At 38.0% G+C, this 22,487-nt stretch overlaps 3 protein-coding genes across 6 annotated transcripts in view; 2 read left to right on the top strand and 1 right to left on the bottom strand.

Annotated features, from left to right (window-relative positions):
- The first annotated feature begins 7,104 nt into the window (after window positions 1-7,104).
- Window positions 7,105-8,355, top strand: rtv (QVR superfamily protein rtv). Its single transcript, XM_065237512.1, has 3 exons — window positions 7,105-7,365; window positions 7,734-7,907; window positions 7,969-8,355. The coding sequence occupies exons 1-3, from the start codon at window positions 7,290-7,292 to the stop codon at window positions 8,184-8,186; spliced, it is 468 nt and encodes a 155-aa protein (XP_065093584.1). The 5' UTR covers window positions 7,105-7,289; the 3' UTR covers window positions 8,187-8,355.
- Window positions 8,356-17,744: 9,389 nt separating this feature from the next.
- On the top strand, window positions 17,745-20,328 carry LOC135714194 (zinc finger protein ZIPIC-like). Its single transcript, XM_065237506.1, has 3 exons — window positions 17,745-18,019; window positions 19,139-20,022; window positions 20,083-20,328. The coding sequence occupies exons 1-3, from the start codon at window positions 17,885-17,887 to the stop codon at window positions 20,276-20,278; spliced, it is 1,215 nt and encodes a 404-aa protein (XP_065093578.1). The 5' UTR covers window positions 17,745-17,884; the 3' UTR covers window positions 20,279-20,328.
- A 72-nt stretch (window positions 20,329-20,400) lies between these two features.
- Window positions 20,401-22,487, bottom strand: part of LOC135714191 (modifier of mdg4-like) — a 41,016-nt gene continuing 38,929 nt past the window's right edge. Inside the window, exons 6-7 of one of the 4 annotated variants that reach the window (XM_065237503.1) lie at window positions 21,120-21,319; window positions 20,974-21,058 (exon numbers count right to left, since the gene is read on the bottom strand). In XM_065237503.1, the coding sequence (XP_065093575.1) occupies window positions 21,053-21,058; window positions 21,120-21,319 (206 nt within the window). In that variant the 3' untranslated portion in view covers window positions 20,974-21,052. Of the gene's footprint in view, window positions 21,320-22,003; window positions 22,437-22,487 lie in introns of those variants that run through there. The other 3 variants (XM_065237496.1, XM_065237498.1, XM_065237497.1) reach the window with 3 other exon arrangements.

Raw genomic sequence — 22,487 nt, forward strand, 5'->3', positions numbered from 1 at the left:
ATCTACACGGAAAGAGAAAAGAACTTAATTTTGAGTTCTTTTCACCCAGGTTGGCAGTTCCGTGCGCCAACTCAATTTAGAGTTCTAGCGCCTACTCAATTTTGAGTTGTTGTCATTCACTCGCATGTAAACAGGATCACTTACTTTTAAGTTGTTTTCACTCAACGTCAAGTTCAAAATTCTCAAAATTGAGTTTTACACAACTTACTCAATTTTAACTTGGCACACGGAACTGTCGAGTTGGGTGAATAGAACTCAATTTTGGGTTGTTTTGCTCTTTTCGTTTTTGACAACAACAAGAGAGCAAGTTAGAGGCATCAACTCAATAGTAAGTTTAAAGAACTCAACCGTTTGAGTAGTTTTGGTTCTCCGCATAGTAATTAGAGTAAAAGAGAGCGTACACAGCAAAAAATAATTTTAATATCACATTAAAGTGGATGCACTTCAATCGTGTTGAAAATATGGTGTAATAGGGGAATTTACGTATTCTCGGCAACCTGAGCAGCGACCTTCTTTCTATAGCCTTTTTCTCTATGGAACGCACACATATGCAATATTGGTTTGTTTACAATCTTTTGCTGCCAGCTGCTCTAACAATTTCAGTCGAAAGAATTGTCAAAAACTGTTTTGAAACGCTTTTACAAAGCTCCAATCTTCTCTAGTGAGAGCGAGTATTGTCGGCAGCCAGTTTTTCTTCGGCAACCGTTCCATTTAAACTGCATGTAAATCTGCTGTTCTATTATCGGCAACTCGAAATCAGCTACAATTTGTAGTGCGTGTGTTTCATTTCAAGAAAACCCTGCTAGATTGCTTTTTCTCAGTGATAAAAATATAGTCAAATTGAAGCTGAAAGCATAAAGAATCGTTTGCATGCATTCAGCGAAGTGTTTTCGTAAGAAAATCCAGTAAAAATAGTGTTTCAATTTGGGTTGCCGGAAATAGTCTGTCATGCCGAAGCCGTCATTTCCCCTATTACTTGCCAAAAAGGACAAAATTATCAATAATACAGTGCATGAACTGACGTTGCTTTTACTGCATTTGTTTATTGTTGTGGCCATAAAAATTGCATGAGATTTTCGACATGATTGAAGCACAGACAAACAGACATAACACATTGAATATTTCTCACTGTAAAACATCGTCGCTAAAACATTACCGCCATCTGTTGAGTAGACTGTGGTGGGTAGTACGCTGAACAGATGGCGGTAGTGTGTAAACGTCAAACGCAAGGGAATTGACTATGCGCGCCACAAGTGGCAGTACTACCAACTGAGATACTTTTAAATTTACTGTTAAATGCTTGTTCGATGAACAACTTGTGAGTGTTATGTCTGTTTGTCTGTGATTAAAGTGCATTCTCTTGGATGTAATATTAAAATTTATTTTTAGCTGTGTAGGTATGTTAAAATATATCACCGAGGAGAATATCCGTATATCATTTATGTGTGAAACCACATATTTTTTTGCAATTAGCCTTCACAAATAAAAAATATGTTTGAGAACTCAAAAATTATTTGGTTTCCCGCAAATAAAATCAATGTTCTAAAATAAATGAATTTCATTAGCCGAAGCAAATAAAATTTATGTGTGAGGTTTATAACATTTATTTCTTGGTTGAAAATAAAGATTATGTATCGTTTTAAAATGAAAGTCATGGTACACACAATAATGTTTACGTGTCAAGTACATATATTTTATATGTACTAAAAATATTAAAAAAAAATATACACAATAAAATAATAAAGATACATGCATCCGGTGTTTTTTTTTTTTGTTACTTCATACGTAATAGGGGAAATGGCTCTAATGTTGGCCTATGGATCTAAGATTGGGCCCATCACTAAAAATCTGCTATTTATCAATTGAATTTAGATGAACGCGTCATTGGGACGGTATTAATTGATATTTTTGGTTGCTATTGAAAATTTAGTCGATTGCTGAATTGATGTCAGGGCCCAAATTAGGGACACTTGGGCTGACATTACATACATTTCGCCTACATCGGTAATTTCAGAGGGATTTTCCGCGTGGAGACGTTTTCCGTTTGAGTCATCCCGTTTCTGTCGAAAGGTGCATCAGAGGGTCTAGCCTGCTCGTCCTGGACGTATCCCTGCGGAAAAATTCGCAAAAAAAATGTTATTTCAAACAAATCATTTATATGCACCTACTCACGTTTGCCTTGCACCAATCAGTTAGAAGTTAGCACCACTCAGCGCTCAAACATCAAAATTATGTGATGCATAATGATGCAAAACATATTTTTTATGGTATCACACATATAAATAAAATATGTCACTCATATAAGTGTTATGGGCTATCTTATAACAGATAAGGGGTTTGTTATGATGTTTATGTTTACTCATATAAAAATAATGTTTTGAATATGTTATAAGAAGTATGTGTACGAACCAAATAAACTATAAGTTTAGAATTTTATTAGTGTATGTTTCACTCTAGCTTCCTTTGCACAACTTTTCGTTCCCGATATGTGATGAAATAGATCGCGAAATATGACTCGTGAACTTTTTTATTGGTAACTCGTGAGTAGCCACACCGAGAATAAATTATAGCAGACGCAATTATTTTTCCGGTCAAAATAACTATATTGTTCAATTGTTTTAGAGATAACCCGAAACTAAAGTTGATTTGACTATATATAGAAGGCAACAACTATAGTCCATAGTTGGCTCCTCGGTTGGCTCAACTATATTTTTCAGTAGATGAACAAACGCTAAACTTCAAAATACAACTATGTTTTAGTTGATTCAAGAAAACTATTGTTAGGAAAGCGAAATTTTACAATGTTCATTAAACGAACTGCTCTTCATTATCGACATATTAAGGAAGTTTGTTTTGCTTCTTTATCGATCTCAAAAACACAACTGCAAAATCATAAAAAGGTGAACAAGAACATTCAACTTAGATTTGAACCGTGTTCATTTGCGTGAGAGCCAGCTATCTTATCGCCTGCTCTACGCATCACAAGTTAAAAGTATGTGGATTTATGATGATCACTTGAAACCAAATTATATCAATAAATTACATTTGACGGTTGTTATAATTGATCAAAGTTATAGTTGAATTGAGGATAAGATGAACAGTTGAATCTATTAGGTAGATATGATTGAGTTGACGGTCAAATTAATGTTGGAATAACTATAGGTTTCTTTCAAATAACAATATTTTTCCATGTGAAAGTAGCTATTAGGAATGTTATCTTAACTTAACGAATTTGTTCTCCGTGCATCGAATTGTTATTGTGAGTAACGTAAAACAAGAGTTACAAAAAGTGAAAACCTTATAAGTGTGTATTAAATGAATTATAAATGTATACTTACACCAATTATAACGCACGTAGCTCTTACATCTATGTAATCTAAATATCATCATGCATAAAGCATAACATCAAAGACATCATATCAAGAAGACTGGCAACTTTGCCAGATTCCAAGCGACAGATACAGTAGCGCTGCGCTTGAGGGAAGGTGGAAGCAGCGCATAGAGAAATGAGAAAATACATAAACCTTTCCTCTGAGGATGTAATCTTTGCTATCAAATTCGTTCGAAGCATTTACCTTTGAGCGGCAGATGACGCGATTTTACCTGTCTCATAGCGGTGTACGAGAAAATGGAAGAGTTGCCAGTTTTCTTGATATGTTGTCTTTGATAGCACCTAATCTAGAAAAAGAAAGAATCAGCAGAATGGCAAAAGTTAAGCGAGATAATTTCATTCTACTCCGCGACGAAACATGACATAGCTATACAGGAGACAATGACCTGAGCTAGCTGAGGTTTCTCGAGGTTGAGAGAAATAAATTGGAATTCTCTATCGGAGTCGTTTGCTGAACTGTTCCGCACATCTCGTTCGGGAACTTTTATCATAGAGGTAACTCTAAGACCAGCAGGTCCCGAAGAAACGAGCTCAACTTTTTGGCTCAGCTCTGGTACTATCTTCGGTCCCAAGCTAATCGATTCACCCCTCGAAACATAGGAAAATCCACTAACCCCTCATTCTATCTGTCAAACTTTCATAGCGAACCAAAACAAATATTGTGTAGTACTGGAATTTATACTATAATCGGGTACGTTAGTCGATTTGCTTGGGACCAATAGGCTAGTCAAGTAGTGAACCAATTTAAAATCGTTAGTTTCACCTAACAAAAAATGATTAAAATTTAATCATTTCAATGGTTAATCAATGTTTGTACATTGATCCGTTTACAATCTACTTCAAAATTATACTAAGTCCGAATAATGTTGCAGAATTCGGTCAGCGTACGCCTTTTTTTTTTTTTTTTTGATTTTGACAGGCGAGTTTGTAGTTTTTCTTTTAATGTTCAATGTACCGTTTGAACAGGAAATTGCGTTTAGTTTTCTTCCCATCAGCTTTGAAAAGTTTGTGATTTTAAGAATTTCGATCCATGTTCATACCGAAAACGTTACCGGATTCATAAGGTTAGCAGCGACAACGAGATGGAGATGGAGTAAGTTTTTGTTTTCCGGAAGTACTTATTTGTTTGCATATTACAGAAATCCACCAGCGAAAAGCAGTCAGTTACTCTGTTGTCTCAGAATCGATTGAGTGGCCCATCATATCTGAAATCCAGCAAATCGTCAAAGATTCCGAAGATTCTGCTGGTATGGTATGTGCTAGCGGAATTTGATGGTTGAGTTGAACAAGCGCGCAAATCTCCTGGTAGAGGACAACGAAAGAGGAAACCGTGCCATTTTGACGGCCCTTACAATTTGACTTGACTACCGTGCTAATCTCACTAATCAAAGCAGTAACCAAAAACGTGAGTTACAAGTGTTTGCATTTTGTTTAAATTAGAATCCAACTTATTTCAGAATTCATCTAACACAAAGAAACGCAAGCTTCATTTGAGATACACCCGGAGAACGACAGCTTTGATGCTTTTGAGCGTGGTGCTTACGGTGACAAGATTATGATTGTTGTCACAATCACATAATCCACACAGGCGCCTCTAATTACATGCTGAAAAGCGTGACTGGCTACGTAGTTTACATGGTCCGAAGCGAGCTACTGATGATGATCCTACACGACATGGATGATAATGCGGTATTTCTGAACCAAGATCAATGCTATCGAACCGGCTGTGGTAGTTGAAAGATAAGTAGGGGAATTTACGTATTCTCGGCAACCTAAGCAGCGACCGTCTTTCTATAGCCTTTTTCTCTATGGAACGCACACATATGCAGTATTGGTTTATTTACAATCTTTTGCTGACAGCTGCTCTAACAATTTCAGTGGAAAGAATTATCAAAAACTGTTTTGAAACGCTTTTACAATGCTCCAATCTTCTCTAGTGAGAGCGACTATTGTGGGCATCCTCTTTTTATTCGGCAACCTTTCTATATGAGCTGCGGTTAACAGCTGTGTTTTCATCGGCAACTCGAAATCAGCAGCATTTTATAGTGCGTGTGTTTCATTTCAAGAAAACCCTGCTAGATTGCTTTTTCTCAGTGGTAAACATATAATCAAATTGAAGCTGAAAGCCTAACGAATAGTTTGAATGCATTCAGCGAAGTGTTTTCTTAAGAAAATCTAGTGAAATTACCGTTTCAATTTGGGTTGCCAAAAATAGTCTGTCATGCCGAAGCCGTCATTTCCCCTACATACAGGATAAAAATGTGGATCAGAGACCATCAACGAATTGGAGACGGATTCGAAACAAAGCAGTGAGTCGTAAGTATAGTTTGGAATTCGTTCAAAATGTTCAATTATTCACTGGTGGTTAGTATTTCTATGAGATTCTACCGCGTAGCTGATGAAAAACGTCGCAAAGGGTAGGTGTAGCATGTCGATGTGAGCGATGGTCGAGAATTCTGGTTCCAAGATTCGGTCATTTGTCCCCAGATTGTAATTAGTATACACTCTTTTAATACCGAGCTATGCGTCGGTAAGGTTAGCGTACACACACTTAGAAATTATTATTTTTACACGAGACGTAATTCAGCTTTGATGTAAATCATGGAACGTAAACAAACATGGCATGTAAAATTAAGTGTCCTGAAACTGAAACATATGCAACTCGACGAAAAGTGCGTTTCATTGAATTGATTTTCTCGTCCTTTTCAATGATTCTTATGTCAAAAGGGCCGCTTGCATGTGTCAGTCTCAGGACACTGAAATTTACATGTCTTTTTCGTAGTGTGTAGGTTTTATACTATTTAGATTTGAATATTTTTTGAGTGTAGTTCTTAAGCGAAATGATTCTCCGAAGAACTGCGGAAGATTTTTTTTTTGAAAATGAGCTTTCGAACACTGATTTTACAATTTTCAATTTATGAAAATAAACTTTATATCATTTCAAGCGTAACTATTCAAATCGACGTATTTGGTTTTGTAAACAATCACTTCTATCGACGATTTATGGCAACTGCTAGCTCACTCAAAGAAATTAACAACAACAGCTAGTAGGGGAAAGATTCCCCTACCTGATGATGGTATTTGTTTGCGTGCGTGAGTTAGCGGTTAAGACAAATCGTCGATTGAAGTGATTATTTACAAAAGCAGATACGATTTGAATAGTTACGCTTGATTCGATATTATTTCTTTTCAATCAATAACAATAATAACATTGAAATGACATTCTACGGATAATCCACCGTTAAACAAAGTATTTATAAACGCACTTTATACTGTCCTATGTATAATCGATGTTTATACTAAGTTCGTATTCTCTCTCTTTATTCCTAGCTAGGGGTCAACCATGCGAATAGCGATTTAGTGCGACTTTTAAACTAGGTAGTTTAGATTTTTTCTGAGTGTAGTCACCGCATCTTCATTAATCGATAAATCAAATAAATCAATCAGTTTGAATTCCATAATCTGACTGATGTCAGGATCGCGTTCACTGTGAAACTATTTCCATGTATCAATGACTTGTTTCGAACGTTTCGAAGTAAAACCGAAATTAGCTGTCTACTTTTACTCGGGAGTCGTCTACCCAGGTAAGCTACATCGCTTACCTGTCAGATCTCGTTGGATGCATTTGCATTTTCCTTATAGTTTACTTTCGTCTTTCAGTGCTGTGTTTGTTAGGTAGATCGCGATCACCCCCACACATACACGCTTACAAAAGTCAAGAAACCAATCTTGACAGAAGAAGTACCACGAACACGGAGGATTGCAGTCGCTGCTGAAACCAGTCAAGTCAACTTTTTCGACGGATTAATTGCTTCCTCCTTTGCGTCGTGGTGTACCCATTGGTATATTTCTAGTGTATCTAAAGATCTCCGTGCATCAAGTAGAATAGAAACTAGCAATGTGGAAACCGTTCGATTTAGCGCTTCTTTCACTTGGTGTGATATTACTTTCTAATCAGATCTCCCAAACCAATGGTAAGTTGGATTCGTTGAGCCAGAAAGGGACAGCAACAGCTCAACATCACAAATCATTAGTGACAGGTTTTCAAGCTACCGAAATCGAAAGTTAAATTCTAGATCCTAACAAAAAAGACCTTGAGAATCGGGTTCGTCGCCTATGCAGCACTCCTCTCGTTTAAGTCACTCTAAATATCACACCTCGAGCTGGCTCCAAACAACCGAACCTTTTTTCAGCACGTCAAGGGCATCGTTCTGTGTCGTGTCTGATGATGCACATATTGAGTCACACAAAATTGGTTTTCCTTTTGCTGGATTCGCCAATTAAATGTATGCTTATTTGTTATTCAATCTGCATTTTTTTTTATTTGTTTGCTGCTCTACAGCTCTACTGAAAAGATGCTACCAATGCAGATCGCGAGGCGAGCTCGGGAGTTGCAAGGACCCGTTCACGTTCAATGCAACCCAGGCGGAAAATGAACGTGGCGTGACGGCCGTTCCGTGTGCTTCCGGTTGGTGCGGAAAGGTGATCGAGGGTCAAGGATCGTTCAGGGAAGATGGTAAATATTGCTGGAAAGATTGCGTGAACGTATCTGACTGACGAAAATCATTTTCATTCAGATTACGACATGGCCACACAGCGAATGTGCGTACAGCGGGGTCCATCGGATTCGGAGGATCGGTGCGCCTACACTGTGTACAACTACAAAAAGGTCTACATGTGCTTCTGTCAAGGAGATCTGTGCAATGGTGCTATGAATTTAAGGATATCTTCAAGCTTTGCAATGATATGTGTTGTACTGATTGGGACACTTTCAACGCTGATTAGATTTCACTGATGGTTGTATCTAGATAAAAACTGCCCAAGTTTATAAACAAATCAAAAGCCGTACATGCGAGAACCGTCCAGCAGAGATTGTGTAGTATAAATGTATATTTATTTCTATTGTGTTCGATGTATTTAACAACTGAAACCGTGAAAAGCTTCCTATAAATCTGAATAAACTTTTACAAACTGATTTTTTATTTAAACTTATAAATGATTTGTTAATTTCTACCTGACTTCAATTCCAAGCAGGAGGCATTGAGGATGCTTTTAACATCTTCTACTTTACCCATAGGCGCATAATGCACCCCACACGATAGAAGTTTCGTCAATATTTTCACGTCAATCTTTCCAATAATGTTTTTACTGGGTAATCAATACAGGGTAGCTTCTCACTAATTTTGTTATATCCGATGATGCTCAGGGTCTGGCCCCATCTACTGCTGTAGTCAATCATAAAGGGAAAATGAGGGGACATATTGAAACACGAAATCAAAGTTTTAAGATTTTGCGTCTATATTGGCAACAATATTTTCTTCATCGATATTTGCATCAATATTATTAACAATACTTTTGAAAGAGAGAAGGATTAGTATTTTCCATTTAATTCCACTACTTTATTTGCTTATCCTTGACAGATACGCGTATTTCGTCTACAATGTGCAGACTTCTTCAGTGTCTTGTACTAATACCCGACTTGAATACAGTCGAGTATTAGTACAAGACACTGAAGAAGTCTGCACATTGTAGACGAAATACGCGTATCTGCCAAGGATAAGCAAATAAAGTAGTGGAATTAAATGGAAAATACTAATCCTTCTCTCTCTCATTATACAGGTATTCCACTAAGACGCCCACATTCATCAGGAATACTTTTAACGTAGGATTGCGAGAGGTAATTTTGATGTCACAGCAAAAGTACAGTAGGGGAAATGGATGTAATGTCGGCCTAAATGCCCTTAATTTGGGACCATACATACATAAATTCAGCAATCGACCAAATTTTCAATAGCGACCAAAAATATCCATTAGAACCGTTATTGATAAATAGCAGATTTTTAGCGATGGGTCTAATCTTAAATCCATAGGCCAACATTAGAACCATATTAAATTGATTTCTTAACTCGTTATCAGTGAAAAAGTTCGATAGGTTGAAATTCGGAAGCAATTTGAGAGTTCTGTTTGTAAGGTGCTCTTTCGATGTCCATGTAGTACATGTCAATTCTGGACGATATGTCTTGGATACAAGCTCTAACTCTGTAGTTAACTCATTTATCAGTCATTTGTGGTCCTGAAAAGGACCGATGAGTTAGAAGCTTGGAAGCCAGTTTAGAACAATGCTGTGGAAATTTGTCCTCGATGTTCTTGGAGATGATAGCGGTGCGGAAATTAAATATGAATTAGTGAAAACACATCAATCACAGAATCTGAGCCTACTGGACGATACCTACGTTTATGCTTTTTGATGCAAATTTTAAGAGAATTCGGCAAGATTTTTTTTGGCATAATTCTCTTAATAGGAGAGGCTTGACTTTGCAACAAAAGACATAGAGATAGGTACACAGCAAAAAAAAAATGTAATATCGATCAACGTAATTCAAGCTGATGTATGAAATAATGATGTAATAGCAAAAATCAGATACAATATTACATCAATGGATGTAATTTTGTTCGCAAAATCGATGTACATCGTACAATGTAATATTACACAACCGATGGATTGACCTGGTTGCAGCAGTTTCGATGTAATATTCAACAACTTTTTTTGCTGTGTACCGTCCGACAGTGCTTGGTATCAATATTCGGCGACTGTGTTAGGGAAACCACTTTTCCCATCACGGGAAACGCATTTTCGTGCACAAAACGCACGGAACTTTTGGTTTATTCAATAGATAGTAAAAAAGCGAAAATTGATTGGAGGAATTTCTTGCTAAAATATTTCCAATCGCGAGATATTCGGGATCAATCATATAAATTCGAGAAGAAAGAAAACCTTACGAAAAGTTTCTGGCTATTTCTTCTTCTTCTTTTTCTTCTTCTTTCCTTTATTTAACATCGGTCTCTGTTCCGCAATCTAGTGCCAATCACCGACGAACATCGATTGCCATCCATTAACGGCAATCGAATATGAAGGAAGGCAGCTTCCACACCTGCGTAGGATATCGCACCCATTCAACGCACATGGGCCGGGACCAACGGCTTTACTTCTCTTCCGAAGGAAGACGTGACCAGAGATTTTTATGCCTCAGAAAAATCCCACCGGCCTCGGCTGGGATTGAACCCAGACCCATTGGGGTGTGAGAAAGCAGTCACGCTTACCACTACACCACCGGCGCCGGCTTCTGGTTATTTGACATGGTCATGTGGTATTAAGTCATTGCAAGAATTTTTATGTACCACTTTAATACTTGACGCATTTAACCACAAACGTTTGGTTGCTGGTTCCATTATCAAAGAGCTTTAGGGGTGATGTGGCTGGCAGCAAGGCGAGCGAACGTTCAATGAATATTAATTCTTAAACAGCATTAATTTATGGTGATCCTGAAAAGAACCGTTTTGTCGTTATGGTTGAGTAATGCTGAGCTATTAGGGTATTCAACACGGATGAGGCTGACGAGCTGTATGTTGTTTGGAACGGCAATGACGCGCTCGGCATAGATGGCCCATAGCGGCTCACGACGAGCAACTGAATCCGATCAGCGGTTGAGGACAGCCTTGGTAGCTAGCTGCTTGCGGGAACCTTTCGTTGTGTACTGGAGAACACCACCACTCACTACACGCGATGATTGAATGAACAGCGTTCGGTAAGACCGGATGGAATTCAATTTTGAAATCTGTGTTAGAGAAAGCGCTTTTCGCAGGCCATCGGTGACCATTTTAGCAACAGCTACACATTCGTGCAATTTTCAATAGTGACATCTTAAAAATGATGCATCCTTAATTTTAAAATATTCGTGGAAAATTTGCTATCGATTTGCGTGTTCAGAATTAAAATCCATCATCTCTGGATCAAAATCAGGCCAGTTTCATACCGCGACCGACTTTGGATTCCGCCAATGTTACCTTAAAAATATATGGTATGTTAGATCTAAACATATGGGAACCGACATCCGATTTATGACCTTGAAAAATGTCCAAAAAATACTCTTTATCAAATTTATGTTGGTCATGTAAATAACCATTTTGCAGGATGGTTTAGTAATGTTGATTTAGGGTGATTAGGGTGATCAACAAGGATGAGGCTGGCGTGCTGTATGTTGTTTGGAACGAAGGTGACGCGCTTGGCATAGATGGCCCTCACCTACTCACGAAGTTGGATCCCGTTCAGTAGCGGTGAGGCAGCCTTTCATTGTGTACAATGTTCAACGCCACGCTCCGAAAGCACTATTGCTGGTGACGACCGACCGGACACCACCACACACAGTAATTGAATAACCACCGTTCAGGGAGACAGAATCGAATTCGATTTAGAAATCTGTGTTAAGGAATGCGCTGTTTGCAGGCAATCGGTGATAATTTTGATCACTACCACTGTGACCTATTGAAAATTATTAAAGTGTTCTATTTAGCAGATTCATAGCAAAAATTCTAATCGATTGGTTTGTTTAGAATTAAAATCCATCCGCTATTGACAGAGTTATATCAACAATCAATACGAAACTAACGATTTTAAATTGGCTCACCACTTTAGTAGCCTATTGGTCCCAAGCAAACGATTAACGTACCCTATTCTAGTTGAAATTCTATTACTACACTATGTTTGTTTTGATTCGCTATGAAAGTTTGACAGATAACATCAGGGGTGTGTGGATTCATGCAGAACATGCAGGGGTGAGTGAAATAGCTTGGGACTGCTTGGGACCGTTGTTCTGGTACTGAGTGAGCCAAAAATAATAATGATTTTCTTCGGGACCCAGTGGTCTTAGAGTTACCTCTATGGTTATATGTAGTCAAAACCTGACCACTTTTCGTAATGCGATCAATTTTGGTTTTTTGAAATTGCACCCCCATATGTTGCCGAAAGACATAATCCTACGTCAAAATCATCATGTTGACCCATCCTACACACTTAGAAAACTTCAAGTAAATTTAGGTGCTCTGAGACTGACATATACGAGCGTCAATTTTGACATAAATTTGAATCATAACAGACGCAAAATTCAGCTCAATCAAGCGTAATTTCGAACTGTTCAGTCTCGGAGCACTTAATTTTACATGACATGTCTGTTTACGTCTCATCCTTTATGTCAAAGATGGATTCCGTCACGTGTAAGATTAGGTATTTCTAAGTATGTACTAAATATATATGTTACATTGGCAGTATTGATGATACAATTCATAAAAGTAACATGAATGCGTATAAAGAGAGAGAGAGAGAAGAATTAGTAATTTCCATTTAATTCCACTACCTTATTTGCTTATCCTTGACAGATACGCGTATTTCGTCTACAATGTGCAGACTTCTTCAGTGTCTTGTACTAATACTCGACTGTATTCAAGTCGGGTATTAGTTCAAGACACTGAAGAAGTCTGCACATTGTAGACGAAATACGCGTATCTGTCAAGGATAAGCAAATAAGGTAGTGGAATTAAATGGAAATTACTAATCCTTCTCTCTCTCTCATTATACAGGTATTCCTTTAAGACGCACACATTCATCAGGAAACATGAATACGGTTAGATTTCTATTTTGAGAACACGTAGTTTGTGCCTTTTGTTCATTCTACAGCAAATTTTCAAGTCAGTTTCCTGTATGTTCTTCCTTCAGCATTCCAAATGCTTACAAAAATAAAATAAAACATTAAGTTAGATAGGACAGTGTTGTAAGAATTGTGATGAATGTGAACGTCTATAGTGGAATACCTGTATAAGAGAATGATTAGTAATTTTCATTGAATTCCACTAGCTTAATTTGAAGACAACATATCAGGAAGACTGGAAACTTTGTCAGATTACAAGTGACAGGTATAATAGCGCTGCGTTTGAGCGAAGATGGAAGCAACACATACAAAAATGAGCAAGTGCTTTCTTTTGGGTTGGAATCATTGCAATCAAATTCGTTCGGAGCATTTACCTTTGAGCGGCAGATAACGCGATTGTGCCTGTCTCACAAGGAAATTTCCCAATCTTTCGTAAAATTTTTTTTGTTGGAACTGGAGAACCGCAGAAATACGTTCGAAAATTGCCAAAAATTACCTACATTTAAAAAAATCTTCGTTCAAACTGCTACATCTCGAAAACGGTGTGACTTAGCAAAAAATTATGCTCGTGCTTTTTTATTGTTAATTTGATGTGCTTTCAATGTATCTAGTTGAAAAAAAACAATTGAACTAAGTTTTAGATATTTCTCCATTTTTTTTTCAAAAATCAAAACTTTTTTGTCCATCATTTCTCCATTTTGACCTATAATGCAAAAGGTGGAATTTATTGTCCCCTAAAACCATACAAAAAAATTAAAAAAAAAACATTTACGAGCGGAACGATTTTAAATTTTTAATTCTAAATTAATTAAAAATGGTGATCATTTTTTTAGAGTGCAATTTTTTTTTCAACTAGTACCACATGTTCCCTACAACATTGTCGAATGTATCAAACCGATTGGACAAACATTTTTCGAGTAACAGTTTTCTGGACATAAGCTTAACATTTTTCTATAGGCCCTTTTCAAAATTAAGGCTTGATTTAAAATGGTGATCTGCAATAGAGTCGATGTATAATGAGTCACGCCAAGAGAAAAACAGTTGAACCACAAACGAAGTGACAGACGACTAACTGGCGAACAAATCAATTAAAATAATGCGGTTCGCTGTAATAGAATTTTCTTAGAGGCTTGTGCCATCATCCACCAGATGGGATAGTATTTTTGTTATGGTTTTGCACAAAGTTGATTTTGTGTACAATGATTCTTTGACAGTGTGCAAAGAGTGTATAATTTTTTCATTTTTTTATGCATTTCAGTTTTGAGTGGAGTGAAAGAGATAGAACCATAGAGGGAACTCTAAGACAAGTAGGTCCCGAAGAAACGTGCTCAACTTTTTGGCTCACCTCTGGTACTATCTTCGGTCCCAAGCTTGTCGAATCACCCCTCGAAACATAGGAAAAACCAATAACCCCTCATTTTATCTGTCAAACTTTCATAGCGAATCAAAACAAACATTGCGTAGTACTAGAATTTCGAATAGAATAGGGTACGTTAATCGTTTGCTTGGGACCAATAGGCTACTAAAGTGGTGAGCCAATTTAAAATCGTTAGTTTCATATTGATTGTTGATAGAACCAAAACATTCTAGTACATTTGGTGAAAATGCTATTTCAATCCAGTAGTAGTGTTGCCATGTGGTACAATCCAGTAGTAGTGGTGTTGCCATGTGGTACACTGAAAAATTGCAATAGCAGGTTAGTCATCAAAGTTTTCGAGCCGCTCCGTCTGTCACTTCGTTTGTGGTTGAACTCGCATCACGGTTTTCGAAGGATTCCCTTTCTTTTCACTTGGCAACAGAGGACTTCTACCAACAATCAATACGAAACTAACGATTTTAAATTGGCTCACTACTTGACTAGCCTATTGGTCCCAAGCAAACGATTAACGTACCCTATTCTAGTATAAATTCCAGTACTAAACTATGTTTGTTTTGATTAGCTATAAAAGTTTGACAGATAAAATGAGGGGTTAGTGGATTTTCCTATGTTTCGAGGGGTGAATCGATTAGCTTGGGACCGAAGAGAGTACCAGAGCTGAGCCAAAAAGTTGAGCACGTTTCTTCGGGACCTTCTAGTCTTAGAGTTACCTCTATGCTTCTACATCAACTTCAAATGACTTCTAGCTAGAACAAAAAATTGCGGCTGTAGTGAATCATTATATCAGTGATTTTGTCAAATTATCTTATCAAACAATAGTAGAAATTCTCATTACTGATCATTAGCAAACGTATCCCATGACAATTTAATGCTCACTGCGTGTTTATGATCATTTCTTCAATTTTATTTTATATTTTATTGCAATACCTTTCGTGGACCTTTCATAGCATCGTAATGTTTGTTTACTTTGCACGATAGGTAGCCGGTTTGACAGTTCAATAGGTCGACTTGGTTTCACTCTTGGCGTGACTCATTATACACCGACTCTAATCTGCAATTAATGGATCTGCCAATTCGTCTGGAATTCCTCATATGTTAAATCTAGAATATACATGAAATTATTCAAAATACATTGAAAAAATGAAATATTTATCAAGTTGGAGATGTCTAATGTCAAATATCAGACTTTAACTGGTCATTTATACGATAGATGAGGAGATGAAATTATAGAGTTGATAGTTCCGTTAGAGTACGGCACCGTAGATGGCACCCATTCTTGTATCCAGTAAGAAGTTATCAAAATCTGGGAAAACTAGAATTGTTCTGATGAGATCAGATTCTGGGTAAGTTGTTCTAATCGGAATTTTCTCAAAGTTAAAAATGGTGCAGGTATCAAAGGGTGATTCTTGCGCTGCCAGTAAATGTTTTAATGTTCAAAATATATAATTCTGATTCTAAAACTTTACCTTTACGGATCTGTTTGGATGGTGAATGCTACCTGCGGCTCGACCTACAGCTATAGTTAGTAAGTATTTATATTGTGATAGACTGTTCCGTCAATTATAAATACACTTTGTTAGTGAATTAAATAAAACTAGTGTTAAGTTTTAGGCAATTTTATTTTCAAATTTTGTTTATTATCATGTTTGCTTTCATACATTAATTCAATTTGCAGGATTTTATTGAGCTTTTTAGCTTTTGCACAGTATTGCGCATTTTGCACCTCATTAGACTGCTGTGCAAAAATTTTTGGCACAGTGAATATTTGCACACCTCACACATACTCTTACCATGCAGTTTAACGAATGTCATAAAGAACAAGTCCGGCAATGAGAATGTGTCATCACTTTCATCATGCCGCTGTTCTTATGTAACGACGACTATGACGTCAAACTCGTGGTTACATAAAAACAGTGACAGAGTGAAAGGGATGTCTAATCCTCATTGCCAAACCTGTTATATATGACATTGCATTTTGACAGCTGCCTCGACGGCAACTTTTCGCGTCTTTGTTTTGATTTCTGTGTGTGGGAAAAGTAGCCGTCGCCACAATTGAGATTCTATTATTTAAACAGAAACACCGAAGATTTCACCAATTTCTCTTTATCGATACCCGTCGTCTCTCGTTTTTTAAGCCGTTGTGCTTCGTATTTAGTCAAATCCGTTCTTCATTTCGACAGTGAGCATTCATAAGGGCGTATAAGCGATGATCGATTCTCTTCATCGATTTTCTCTTTTGTTATTAACTCGCTAGATTTAACGTTTATCGGTACGTTTGCTGTTGCTTTTGATAACCAGTACAACCTCTTACAACTCTGCATTGAACAAATTCTATAAAATTGTTTCGCTTAGCTGGAGCAATGCAAAGAGAAAAACGATGAAGAGAATCGATCATCGCGTATACGCCCTTATGCATGCTCATTGTCGATTTTATCTTTTTATATTTAGCATAAAAAAATCTATTTTCGGAATCCAGTTCTAACGAAGTCCAAAACGGCGCCGGGAGAATGCTAGAGAACCTAGCGAAGAATTTGAGCCATCGACTGACCGATGATGACGGTGTTAGATTGCTTGGATGTGCTTTGATTATCGAGAAATTTTCGTTTAAAGCCATTGTTTATGTTTGGTTGTTCCGCCTTTTGCAATTGTTGGTCTAGATATGCTAGATAAAAGCTTCTTTTATCGTTCTGTGTGCCGAAAATACCTGAGAATATATTTACATGGCCGTGGGACTACAAAGAGAAAGTCGACGAAGAGAATCTGTCAATGTTACTTAGGACCTAATACAATGTTCACCTTGAAATCTTCTTATACCCTTTATCGCCACCCACATGACACCCACGCAAACCATCAAGAGAAAATTCCCCTTCCCGATTTTGTTGTTGGTTTGCGTGGGCGACTTTCGATTGGCGAGAAACGGGTCTACAAAAGTTCGCTTACAAAAACCTTGATGTCCTTTTCACATGTGGCTCTTGATTTTCCAAACTGTAAATCTAAGAGGAAGAGGAGACAACTGGCTTTTTAGTTTTTCATCTCTATCTCTATATCTGTCTATATCTATCTCTATCTCTATCTTACGTACTTCAAATCTTAAATAAAGAATTTAAAAAAAACTGCAAATCGGCCAATCACGAGCTCGATCACGAGCTGGTTCGCGTTTGTCAGAAAAGTGGTTCGTTTTCGCCCCCGTATTGTCTCCTCTTCTCTTAGCTGTAAACAAACCATTATGAATAGCTGACATCCCTAATGACCCAATCATGCACAGTAGCTGCACTTTCCCGCAGGGCTGCTAGCTGTTTGACATATTGGCGTTAACGGCACCGTCGAAAAATTGTCTCTTCTAGAAAAGATTGACAGTTTTTCATGGGATTTTTCGATGGAGTGAAAGGATAGTATAAAGTCCGCCATGTTTCACGCACAGTCTGACGTTTGCTTATGGATTTCACCGTAGGAGTAAAGAGCTACAGAGTCGCCGTCAAGCCAATAACTGTCTCTCAGCTTTGCTTATAAACATCCGACTGGCTAGAAGTAAACACTGATTATTGTTATTAAAATTTAATATTTCGTCAGCTTTGTTTGGTGGAGTGCCTAAGTTTCCGAAAATAAATGTACCAATAAAATTCAAATAACATAATGGAGAACGAATCTGATCTCCAGTCACCCATGTGCCGCCTATGCCTTCGAGTTTACAGCAATGAGCAGCTGGTGGAAATATTCAGCAATGGATCTGCGGATGAGCAAACAATATTCGCAGCCGTTTCTATTCAGGTAGATATCGTAAGTTGGGCTAAGTAGAGGTTTTATGGATTATATTAAAAACTGTCATGGATCTACGGTGCAGATTGTGTGGGTCTTCAAGAGACGTAACAGAGCTCTTTTAGATCAAGTCCAGTAGACTTGTTGAGCATATTGTTCGAAATTACATGCCTTTAACGCGATTTTAGTTTTACGAGGACGTATCAATCGCATAAAATAATCCTGTGTAGGGAACTGTGCACTTATTCCTTAAAGTTTTTCTATCCCAGCTCCGTCTTCGTAAGATCTTACATCGAACATTAACATGTTCTGTATTCTTCATGGTTAGGGGAAATGGCTCTAGTGTTGGCCTATGGATCTAAGATTGGGCCCATCGCTAAAAATCTGTTATTTATCAATTGTATCTAGATGACCGCGTCATTGGGACGGTACTAATGGATATTTTTGGTTGCTATTGAAAATTTAGTCACTTGCTGAATGTATGGGCCCAAATTAGGGACACTTAGGCCGACATTACATAAATTTGCCCCTATGTAAAATTTTACTGAGATTTCTTCCCTCCCTTGTAGGAAAACTATTCCTTTAAAATCTTACGTAGTAAGTGCATGGTCCATAGATACATGGCTATGTTAGGGGGGGCAGACATTTTTTTCACGAAAAGTTTGTTTGTTTGTTGTTTTAAAACATTATCCGGATGGGATAATGTTTTAAAACAAGTTTAGTAGAGTTGGTTGGAAATGCTAACGTGAAGCTTTAGTGTGATAAATTATTAGCTAGAGAAAGATCTTTAGAAGAGGGTAGGTGGATATTTCCGTTAGAGTACGGCAGTATGAAAATTGAATAGAAGTTGAAAATGAGCGAAGGCCCATTAATGCGACAGTTTTTAAAGTCAGACGCAAACCTACAGCATCATCATATAGGGGAAAGTTTTGTTTACAAAGGCTTATGGGCCCTTTTCAATTCATTATCGAGATTTGCTTGATCCCTTTGAGTCGTTAAGTGTAGATGCATTTTACACATGGAACGTTATTACGTTCCATGTGTAATTGCATCTAACCCGCTAGCTTCTGTCACTATTCGGTACTTCCAAACTGAACGGTCTTCAAATAATAGACATTCTTTTAATTCCAGCCCCTTCGAGAAGACCCAACCACACGTATTTGCGTGCATTGCCGGCATATTGTTTCGCTGATCAACACCTTCAAAATAGCTTGTTTGCAGAGTGAAGTTCTTCTGAAAAATAGTTCGTACGAACTCGAATCAGACGCATGGTCAATTTTGAATGAAGTTGACATTTTTCAAAAGGCAGCCGAATTGGTTGAACGACATCAGCAGGATATAGACGCAGTTTCCAGGAAGTATGATTTTGACGAAGATGTCGTATATGATCCAGAAACAAGCCCTTCCCAACTGTTGCCGGAAAACGTAGCCTTAATTGATGACCATGTCGAAGAATTTATTAAAGAAGAGTTTGTGGCCGAAGATCAGGTTATTGAAATTCAATATACAGATAGTAATGGCGAGCCTTGTCTGGATGTCGTACAATATCGTAATTCAGACTCCATGACGTTTGATAACCAAGTAAAGGATGAAATAGAAATGGAAAGCGAGAGCTTTGATTGCATTACGACTAACGATGACACCGGTAGCAAGATCCTGGCACCTAGAAGACGAAGAGGAAGAGCAAAATCCGATAGCGAGAGAGATAATCGAGAGAAAGTGGTTTGCGTGACCTGCGGTGAGTTAGTATCCCAGCAAGGGTTAGAGGGACACCTGAATCGCCATTTGGGTGTGCAACCTTTTGCATGTGATGTTGAAGGTTGCGAAGCTAAGTTGCATTCGAAGTTTGCCCTACAACAGCATCGCAGCCGTCACAAATCTACAAGCCGATTTTACGACTGCGAAGTATGCGGTAAACGCATCAAAGGGACTGCCTACTGGCTAATACATCGGAAGATACACACTGAAGAGCCACGGTTTTCCTGCGACATTTGCGGGAAGAAGTTCAGACGAAAGTAGGATCAGCTTCGTTGGATGTTGAAGAAGATGTGTTAATGTATCGAATTTCTTTTTAGATGCAAACTAAAAGTCCACTCCACGGTGCACTCCGGTATTGCCGAGTATCCATGTGAAATATGTCTCAAATTTTTCACCGTTAAACACAATCTTACGGCCCACTACAGGCTTCACATGAAGAATGGTACCTATCCACCTGGATTTGAGCCCTCGACTACGTTGGAAGATGCGAAACCTAAAGAAGAATCGAGCTAAACATCGTTTGCAAACAATAATAAATTTAAGCTAAGAGTTTCACAAATTGTGTGTTATTTGCTTTGATTTATCGTCTAGGAATATAAGCAGGGGAATATCTTTCAAAATGAAACTAAACTTGCTTACACATATGAAAAGGCTTCTTATTCACAAACATTTCACTACAGTCATCAGCTTAAAAGTATTTGATTTTTCCATCCAATGAGTTCTACTGGCGGTTAAGATTTTTTCACAATTTGAAAGTATGTTCTGCTTCTTCTCACAATTAGTAATGCAATATGCAATAGCCAACAGTGAACATTTCCTTACACTGTTTTTTTACTTACCGTCCCTAATTAAATTTTCAAAGTAAAAGAGTTGATTTTAACTTAAATTGAACAAAATTCAATTGAGATATTGCGAAAAAACTGTTAACTATTCTCGCATTGTTCAAACGAAAAAAAAAACTAAAAAGAAACAGTTTTGCATTTGTACAAAGCGCTACTAGCCATCGTAACATACGATTCGAATTTCATGAACTTTATAACTTAGTTGTCTTAATTGATTTTCTCGCTTCCGGTGATTGCTTCTTCGGTTCTGATGATTTGTTGGAAGTTGCAGCACAATTTACCGGATTTATCGTCCCTCATGGAGTGATCCTCCCGCTGGTGGATATTTGAAAAGTCTTCCTGCTGATACTCGCCGGTGTAACCGTAGTCTGCCCGAGTTTACGCACCGCAACCGGTACCGGAGTTGCTGTCGGGGTTCCTGGCGTTGTACTGTTTGTTGTGCTGATTATGGCTGCGGTAGGTGTAGAAGGTGTACTATCGGATACTTCCGTCTTTACCGGGAGAACCATTACCTTATCACGATGATACTTGCTCTTGTGTGTCGATAGGGACCATTTCGTTTTGAACGTCGCATTGCACATCACGCAGCTGTATGAGACCTTGTTATCGCCGTGCTTGGCTAGCTTGTGTCGTTTCATTGCATTCATCGAGCAGAACTGCCGGTGACACTCGGAACAGGTGTGCAGTTGCTTATTCTCGGATGAGTGGGAAACTAAAACGATACAAATTAAATCAACTGTTAGAAGTTATTCGCCTGATATCTATACTGCACATAATCGCATGTCAGTCCCATCTTTGCTTGACTTTCTATCCATATGGGCCTCCATTAGCTCAGTCGGTAAAGGCGTAGCTATAGGTAAAGCAAGACCCTGCTGGAGGTGGCTGGGTTCAATTTCTGGTCCAGCCTAGGAATTTTTCGCTTAGGAAGCTTTCAATTAACAACGGTGGGAGTACTCAAAGAGCACTAAGTTGAGAACCGGCATAATGTAATAAAGCCAAGAGAAGAAGAAGAAGAAATGGGACTGGTACGCGATTATGGGTAGTCTATATGCATACAATTAAACCGTTTAAGGAAAAGAACATTCTCACAATGAGCAGTATCTAAACTTTGAACGAACGACAAATGCACAAACGTGTTTCCGAATCATTTCGCATTTTATTACTTAAGTTAGTTTACATATCAATAAGTTAAATACATTATATCACTGACATTTAATTTGTACATGCTTAAAATTACAAATTAGAGAGTCCTTCGTATATACATATATACATTAATCTTGACTAGTTTAAGCACATAAACAAAAATAACAAATACTTCAGGTCTAGGGTCACCACTTAATGTAGATCTACTACCAATAACACCTATTCCGATGACCCGCTGTTTGTACTTTCAATGATCTATTATAAGGAAGGAATCAAAGCCTAAAATCAGAACAGTTTCATTGTCGATGCTGCAGTCAGGTGCGCTTCGGACAGCACGCTCAGTCCAACAGCCGTGGAAGCATCAACCGATTCCGTGGGACTGTTTCCTTCCAGGACCGAACCCATTGGAATTGAGGTCGATCGTGGTGATAAACCTCCACTGCCACCAGCGTCGAGTGAATGTTGTTGTTGTTGATGATGTTCCGACTGGTGCTGCTGTTTGTTTTCATGAGCCATGCGCACATGCTCACGAAGGCTGTATTTGTTCTTGAACTGTTTGTTACAACGGTTACACTTTTGTGGTTCTTGGTTCGTGTGTTGCGTTCGCATGTGTCGCCAAAGATTTACAGACGTTATGACCAATTTACAGATCTGACATTGCGACCATTTGTTCGTACTTACAATATCTAAAAGAAGAGAGAAAGAGAACAGAGAAAGACATTGGAAGTTGGTTTGAC

Source organism: Ochlerotatus camptorhynchus, unplaced genomic scaffold (genome assembly GCF_037179485.1).
Source record: "Ochlerotatus camptorhynchus isolate MF236.1 unplaced genomic scaffold, CSIRO-AGI_Acam_v1.1 ptg000626l, whole genome shotgun sequence".
NCBI classification, from domain to species: domain Eukaryota; kingdom Metazoa; phylum Arthropoda; class Insecta; order Diptera; family Culicidae; genus Ochlerotatus; species Ochlerotatus camptorhynchus.